Raw genomic sequence first — 9092 nt, 5'->3', positions numbered from 1 at the left:
AAAATCGCCTTTTTTTATTTTTTTAAATTCAAATGCATGTAACTTTGGAATCAGCCATGATTTTTAAACAATTCTTTCTTTATTTCATAAATAGATCTATTGTTAATCCTATAAAAGAAAAATGGATAATATCGGCGAATACTTGGAACCGCGGTCATCAAAAAACTGGAGTAGGGTGGGTAAAAATGTTGAAAATTAAATTTTCAAATGCGAATATCTCCTAAGCTATAAGAGATAATTGATAGCTATAGGATCAATTTAAAAATTTAACATACCCAAGGTGTCCTACTTTGGGAACCTCTGGTCCCGCTCCTGGTGGGTTCATGTGGTCCAAATTCAAAAGTTAAACTCGACTATACTTTCTCTTTGCGCATGCGAAATTTCATTTATTTCCATCTTTTTTTATTCTCATACCACTGTGCAGCGTCTCAAAACTACAAATTTCAACTTAAAGTCTTGAAAATATGATACGTTTTTTTTTCTTTAATTTTTTTTTTGCATTTCTGCTTAAATGCTCCTTAATGTGATGGAGAAAAATTTTAGCCCTTGTGAGCATCGAATGTACATATATATAGTTTTCAAAAACTCTTACATCCATCTATATACCATTGAGGTACTGAGAAATATTTTTGCAATAAAATTTCTTTTTGGCAATACACTGTTAATTATATAAACCAACAAATAAAACACTGACTTTTACATGCAGTTTATTGTATTATCGATCATGCTATCGCAAATAAAACTTTCAATTTATTTATTTTTCACGAAATTTCCGATACAAAAATAATTACGTCAGTTCATGGGAAAATAATTTTAAGAATAAATTTCTATTTAACTCAAAAATAAATTAAACACTAACAGTCACCACTTGAATTAATTGTGTGTAAAAAAAAACACAAATAAATAAATGAATGAATTATTTAAAATAGAAATTCAAATGAAAACCCTGCCTCATCTATTAGTAATAATTTGTTTATTGATAAAAACTAAAAAAAAATTATTAAAATGCAACAACTTAATTAACATAAAGATGATTTTGAAGCACAAAATTAAGAATATGATTTTGTTTAAGTTTCATCTCTTCGGAATAAAAAATTAAGACACACGCGCATGCGCAGCATATTTTGCGGTGTTTGGACGAGTGCTCATGAATAGCTGAGTGTTTTGGTATCAAAAAACACATGTTGTTGTGATAAGAAGCTGCCGTGAGTCACTTGTATGCAAATTAATTTCAAAAAATACTCATTAATAAACAAAGAAAAGATAAAGCAAAAACCATAAAAAACGTTAAACAATTTAAAGATAGCAACAAAATGTACAGAAGAAGAGTGTACGTTTTTTGTTAAGATATTTGAAAAAAAACTTATATATTGTATAATCTGAGGTGTTTGTTGTTGGATATTCTGCGTTTTTTGTTTAATCATACATTTTTATTAAGAATCTATTATTTATTTTGGTTTTTTTCTTTCTTAATTTATTTTAGTAAACGAAAATATTTTGATAATTTGTTGGGTATATTTTTGTCATTTGGTATAAAAATGCTGGAATTCTGGATGTTGATTTAAGTCTAGATACGAAGTTGGTACTGTAAAGAAGATCTAAGTTTGCAAACATGTTCAAATTCGTAAGTTTGGAATAAAATAGATTTAATTTTGTATAGAAATAAATAGTGTTAATAAATTAAACAAATGTTTAAGTGTGAAATTGTGAATAGTGTGTGTTTGGAAGAGTGTTATTGTTTGGCAACATATTTATGTTGCTAAGCTATGGTGTTTAGCAACATGTTGCTTAAGAAAACATACCAATTTATTACATATCTAAAAAATTGTTGGAAAATCAGTGTCAAAATTTTATAAAATAAAGTGGAAGTGGATTTTTTAGTTATTTATGGAAGCTGTGTTAAGATATCATTTAGCCGGACACATGTTGACGAAGTCAATAATTATAATTGAAATATAATTTACAAATCATACTAAACCAAGACGTTTGATTGAAAATAGAATGATCGTTGTCATTAATATTGAATATCTGTTTTTTTTCTCAAAATAAACCAAATTAAATCAAAAAGTTTTAAAATGTTGCCGCCCACTTTGAAAAATTTAACAAAATGTTGCACAGAAACAGAAAATAACACAAAAAATTAAAGGATCGTTCACATTTTTAAAAAATCTATGACGGAAAAGTGAAGACTTAACCCCATATTCACAAACAATTTTTAAATTTAATGTTCATATAAAATTTGATTAATAAACCTTTAAGAAATTTAAAATTGTTTATTAATATGGGGGCGTTATACATTATCCTTACAACAACAACATTGTCCTTACAACAAACGTGTATTTTTTTAATGAAATAATGGAAAGATCACAATAAGAGATTTTCAGTTTTGTGAATTGGCATTGTTTCCTCTCACAAAAGTCTCTTAAGATCTCAAATAAACATTTGCTGAATTTCCAAGTACTTTCAAACTTGCACAGTAGAGCTAGCTAATCGATATATATTATATATATATTGGTTTTATGACTTAGAAATGCTGGATTTCTTCAAATGTTTAGCTTTTATTTTGCAACATTTGTTCAAAATAAGTTTATTCAAAGTATTGGCCATTATTAGCTATGAACTTTTCCCATCTTTCTGGCAACATACGCAAACTTATGCGGCCAAGTGTATGAACTGCGAACCAAAAGAAACGGCTCGTCCTTTAAGAACAAGAACGAATCAAGCCAATTTCGGATACTCTATTCCAAAGTGAAGCGTATTCCAGAGAGAGCGTTCTGCTTCCATCAAATGAAATAGTAGTCGGACGGGCCATGTTCTGGTCTATACAGAGGTTGAGGAAACACTTTCCAATCACTTCATTCTAAATAGTTTTTAACAGTTATTGCAACATGTGCCCGAATGTTGTCATGATAGAATATTACGGCTTCATATCTGGCCTTCATTCTGGGCGCTTTTCGACCTATGCATGCTTCAAATTAATCTGTTGCATTCGGCACAGTTTCCGTGTGATTTTCTATCCAGATTTCAGCAGCTTATAATAGATAGAACCTTTTTGGTCCCACCAAATACAGAATATTACCTTAGCGCCATGGATATTTGACTTTGGTGTCGATTCCGGACTTCACGTACGATTTCTTCCACTTCGGGTTATCATAATGGATCCATTCGATGTAAAATGATATTCTTTTATAGTGGTCAAACATAATTTCGGTCATTCAAGATCTCTCGGCTTTAATTCGTATGGTACCCAATTGAATCCTGCTGCTCGCAAACGTTTTTAAATTGCTGCTCATAATAGATAAGGCCCTTCTGGTTCCACCTTATGCAGATTCGGTGCAAAATGATTTCGTTTTATAGCGTTCAAACATCATTTCGCATATGCAAAATCAAGGTTCCTCGATTTCAATTCGTATTGTGCCCAATTTCCCTGCTTTTGGATGAATTCTGGTGCTCGAAAATGTTTTGAAATTGCTGTTTGAGTAGCTCCCAATGATTTTACAAGCTCTTTTTGAGTTTGACAAAAATTTTAATGAAGTAATGCCTCCAATTTGTGGTCTTCAAACTTTTTTGCTTTTGACTTTTAAAAGCATTTGATAGATAACACGGTGCTACGATCGAAAAAAACTTGGAAAATTACCTAGCGTGGGTTATAGGGCTTGCTGAGTACATTAGAAATTTCAGAAACACCCTCAAATTCATGTTCGTCAACTTATCGATCTGTAACTCACTCAGTGTCTGTCCGACTTTAAATTTTTAAACGGGGTTGGAAAGAAAACTGAATGCGCTTTAAAATTACGTGCATTTTTTGATACATTTGTTAGTTATAAGTATTGTTTTTGATAAGAATATCTTAAAGAAAAACAAAATTTATCAACCTTTTTGCTTAAATTTTTAATTTACAAGGTAAATTTTGAAGAACTTGTTTTTTAATAACTTTTGCAAGTATAAACCGCTTTTAATAAGTAATGTCTCATTTTTGTCTATATAAAATTGACTTTAAACAACTTTGAAAATAAAAATATGTATAGAAAAAAATTAAAATAACTATTGTTGATAGGAATATAGATCTTATACATACATTTTATGAACTTAATTCTTTATCTTACTATAATTGTTTAAAATTTTGAAATCGGTGTAAAAATGTGTGAGTTAGAGGTACTAAAGTACTACGACCTACCCTAAAACCGTTTTTTTCAAAATAACTCAAAATCTTTGAAAACGGTTTTAGTATGTCCTCACCTAGGCCTACAAACTCCATTAGGTTGCTTTTCAAGTTTTGACAAAAAGTGTCATTTTGTAGCAGAGTGTAATTGATCAACCAATGAAATAAGTGATGAATTTTGTGGAAAAATCAATTTTATGAGAAATGTTTAATTTTTTATGTTTCTTTAAAGGCGTTTTTATGATTTAAAATTATGCCAAAAAAGATAAAATTTTTTTTAAATTTTCTTTTCAAGTTTTTTTTAAATTTCTTGTCAAATATTGCTCACAATCCGTAAAAGAAGACATATCGAATGGGTTTTCATGGTTATATGTCATAAATTGCCCAAAAATACATGCAACACATTTTTGGAACCATGTCTTTTTTCAAAATTTCACCGCTAGCAAGAAACGGGTCAAGGAAGGGCAGCTGGAAATTTTTTGCATATGATAAAGGAATAATCAAAGAACTTATTTTGAAAATATGGCAAATATAGAAATTTATTTTTTTTATATTCCATCAAAATAGAGAAATATTGAAAAAATGGATAGTTGGTAAATATCAATTTATTTGAATAAACACAAAGCCGTACAATTTCTGGTTATTCTTTTCTTAATAAATAGATCTATCACCTATTAAAACTTGTGAAATGATTTTAATGAATTTTGTTTAATAAATTTAAACTCACTCATTCCAATGAAACATAAATCTAGCAAATATGTTCTAATAGTTTTGTTTAACTTTCAATATTATTATAAAACTCTTCAATTTCCATTACAAAACACTTTGAGATTTAATTAAAATTAATTACAGTTATCTCCATCCCAAGACTGCATAAATTATTATTTATTTATGCTATATCATGTTCCTAGAAATCCCACAATATAGAACTTAAAATAAATTATTAATTAATTTTTCTCTTTTTTCATTTACAGATCTGTTTATTTGCCCTAATCTCTGCTGCTTTCGCCGCCAGCATTGGCAATGTTGAGAGCACCACAGAGAAACGTGTGGTTGTACCTCTACTCAATTTCGAACGTCAAAACAATCCCGATGGTTCTTTCTCATTCACTTACGAAGGTGGCGATCAATCATTCCGTCAGGAAACTGCCCATGTTGTAGATGCCGGCACTGAAGATGAAGCTTTGGAAGTATCTGGCTCTTACCGTTACATCGATGAAGAAGGTCAAACCGTTGAAGTCCACTATACAGCTGGTAAGAATGGTTTTGTGCCCGTTGGCACCAACATTCTCTCCGAAATTTCTGCCGCCGCTAAAGCTGCTGCTGATTTGCCCCAAAACAGTGAAGAGGAATTAAAACGTAAAGGTCGTTCTAATGCTGTCGAAGAAATTGAAGAGCACAAAGTAGAAGAACACCAGGTCGAAGAACAAAAAGTTGAGGAATCTAAAGTTGAGGAAACTAAAGTAGAGGAAGCTAAAGTAGAAGAAGCTAAAGTTGAAGAAGCTAAAGTTGAAGAAACTAAAGTTGAAGAAACTAAAGTTGAAGAACCTAAAGTTGAAGCCGTAGAAGTGGCCGCCACCGAAGTGCATGAAGAACCTAAACCCGTAACTGCCTAAGTTCTAAGGAAATACAAGACAAAAAGAAATTGTGATATGGCTAAATGATGAATTAACACGATTAGATGATAATTATTACTTATGTATATCTTTTATACGTATGTGCCCTTCCTCCTATCCCCTACCAAAACTATAATATTATTTGAGCATTTCATTATTATAATCTTAAGTCAAGGCAAACAAACTTTGTAAACTAGTTCTTCAAATAACTATCTTCCATTTTACTCAGGGAATGCAGTAGAAAACGAAGATAAATCTTCAACTGATTTTAGGTATTTTTTTTAGTTGTATGAATGTATATAAATTGAATATGTGTGCAATCACTGGTTGTTAATACAATTTAATGAATAAATTTAGTTTTAGTTGAAAAAACAAACATAAAAATATGTATGTACACAAGTTGGTTTTAATGTTTTTTATATGGACAATATTTGATATTGACATTGAAATTTGATTAGCACTTGAACAGTTAATTCAACAAATCATTTAAAGACAAACATTAACAAGATGGGACTTAACTATCGGTATAATGTTGATGGTGTTGAGGTTTTGCGACAAATGGAAAAATTCCGATATAAAACGGCATAAAACGGGTTAAATTTTTAAGGACCTATGAAGGACACATTTGACACATCTTCAATGTTGAAATAATCTCTGTAGTACGTTGTACGTTTGTAAACCTATTGTTGGACTCGTACATAATATTGATTTGGAATTTTTATCGTGTAATTGGAAGTCACTGGGTGTATGACTTAGGATAGGTTTCTAGACAGCCGCAAAGTGAAGGCAGGAAGGAGAGCAGCTCACGTGGGTCCATACAATAGGTCCCCAATTGGTGAAAATAGAAAGATAGAAAAGAGGGACAGATAGAAATGAAAAGAGAATGAGACAGTCAGATGCGATGAAGAGATTGAAAGGTGAAGAGGAAGAGGAAGAAGTTCACAAGAAGAGAAGAAAGAGATTATTAATTACGCACCAGTGAATCTCCGTGGAGACATATCATTCTGGTTATACTTAGTACAAGTGGGTTCACAACCTCATCTTGACTGAGCGAGCTCGGAGTAGAAGTTACTAATGTGAAGCTTGTTTGGATAACGGGATCCCACATAGGAATTTAGAGACTTGTTGCGTCATGTAAAGGTCCGTCCATTATTTCCGTGTTGTGCGGAATTTAGAAACATCAATATTATCCGGAAGATTACGAATCCTACCGTGACCGTATGCAACATGTTTCCACGCCCCAACCGCGTTTAGCCTAAAGGCCGAGGTGAATGCCATTAGTCTGGCCATTGGATTCACAGGGATACACTTCAATATAGTAAAGTGCGACTTTGTGCGGTCGTTCTTAGAGCTCCTGTTATCAGAATTGCCATTCTTCTTAAAAGCCTCTCGAATAGCATACAAATTGAGCCTTTGTCTTTTCCACCAAACAGAGACCCCATATCCTTCTTTCTGAGGAATTTCGGATTCTCAATCCCATCCAGTATGGAGCCTGCTGATGGTATCTACGTCGATAAAATGGTTGGGGTTGGGGTGGTTGGGGGTATATATATTCCTGAATTCGGAATAAGAATATCCTTTAGACTCCCAAATGGATACAGCATCCTTCAGGCCATAAGAAGAGCGGGAAACTGGCTCAGATATAACAGTGTATCTGGTAGAGATATCCGTATATATACTGACAGTAAATCCGCAATTAAATCCCTGGTAAGTGTTTATACAACATGGTCCTGGAATGCCGGACATCCCTTAATGAGATGGAGAGACATTCGACAGTTGTACTCACATGGGTACGTCGACACAGGGATAATAAGGGCAATTGTATTGCTGATTACTTGGCGGGAAGAGGAGCCTTGATGTCGGACGACGAAATAGACTTCCTCTGTGGAATCCCGCTGTCAACATGCAAGGAACTGATACATGCCACATATTTCGAACTTGTCCAAGCAAGGTGGGATAATGAATCCACCTGTGCCACCACGAGGATGATATGGGCTGCTTTGGACTGTAAACGCACATCGTATCTACTTCGGTTACAACGAATACGACTGAACAACATGGTGGCAATTTTCACTGGGCATTGCACTTTCGGTACCCATGCTGCAGGACTTGGGTTACCTTACCACGACTTCTGTAGAAGTTGTCAGAATAAGGAAGAGGAAGCGTCCAACCTACACATCTTCTGTAACTGCCCGGCACTAGGTGATCTAGATGCCAGGCTTTTAGGTGAGCGATTCTTTAGTACCCTCTCCGGGTTATCTGTGAAGGAACTAAGGTGTATAGACACCTTTATCAGGGAAAGCGGATGGTTGATAAGACCGGACATGCAAATTGTTCCTCTTAGGGACCCAGCAACCATCCCATGATGGTCTGCATTATTCGAATTCTATGAATTCTCTACCCCTCTCCTACTTCTTTTCTCTTTTTATCAACACTCTACTCTTGAAAATTTCACTATAACTTAATCTATAGATTTTCCTTTTCTTTAACTTCTATTTCCCTTTTACTTCTTTTTGTTTTAATATTTCTTCTTTAGGTATCACAAAGGGAACGATTGTTGGACCCAAGTGAGCTGTATGAGACGAAGGTTTTGGACGGCTGCCTGAATACTATCCCATACCAATGCCTTAAAAATGCGGAATTTAATAGACAGATTTTGAATGTCCGAAATGCTGTTTGAATGCTACAAAAGAAAACCAGAAACCAAATCATTACTTGCGATGAGCAGAAGAGTAAGACATCGTATGTGAAGTCCAGCCGAATCGACACCAAAGCCAAACGCTACAGTACTTTCTGTATTTGGTGGAATTATGAGGTGCTAAAATCTGACCAGACCATCACAGAGGAATCTGTACCGAATGCAACTGATTCGTTAGCATGGAGCATTGGCCGAAAAACGCCCAGAATATGCGACCAGACATGAAACCATAATAGTCCATCATGATAACGGTTGGCCACATGTTCCAATACCTGTTAAAAATTAATTGGAAGTGGAGCGGTTGGGAAGTTTGGCCTCTCTTTATAGTCCAGACGTGCCCGTCGTATTACTATTTGTTTAGATCGATACTGAACGCTCTCTCTGGGAAGCGCTTCACTTTGGAATAGATTATCTGATTCGTTCTTGGTCTCAAAAGATTAGCAGTTCTTTTGGCTCGGCATCCATATGTTTGAAAAAAAAAAATCGAGGTAGTCGCTACCTAAGCTGGACTATATTGATGCATCAATCATGCTTTTAAGTTATTTGGGTTCTTCGGAAAGTTGATTTGAATAGACAGCCACACTCTATATCGACTCCGCTATCTACAACGATCCTG

The 9092-nt window shown here is 33.8% G+C and overlaps 1 protein-coding gene across 1 annotated transcript; it reads left to right on the top strand.

The window, feature by feature from the left end:
• The first annotated feature begins 1567 nt into the window (after positions 1-1567).
• Positions 1568-6164, top strand: LOC135961048 (larval cuticle protein LCP-17-like). The gene is made up of 2 exons (XM_065512515.1): positions 1568-1624; positions 5137-6164. The coding sequence occupies exons 1-2, from the start codon at positions 1613-1615 to the stop codon at positions 5776-5778; spliced, it is 654 nt and encodes a 217-aa protein (XP_065368587.1). The 5' UTR covers positions 1568-1612; the 3' UTR covers positions 5779-6164.
• The last annotated feature ends 2928 nt before the right edge of the window (positions 6165-9092 follow it).

The sequence above is a fragment of the Calliphora vicina genome, chromosome 5 (genome assembly GCF_958450345.1).
Source record: "Calliphora vicina chromosome 5, idCalVici1.1, whole genome shotgun sequence".
NCBI lineage: Eukaryota > Metazoa > Arthropoda > Insecta > Diptera > Calliphoridae > Calliphora > Calliphora vicina.
This window is presented reverse-complemented; position numbering and strand designations above follow the sequence as displayed.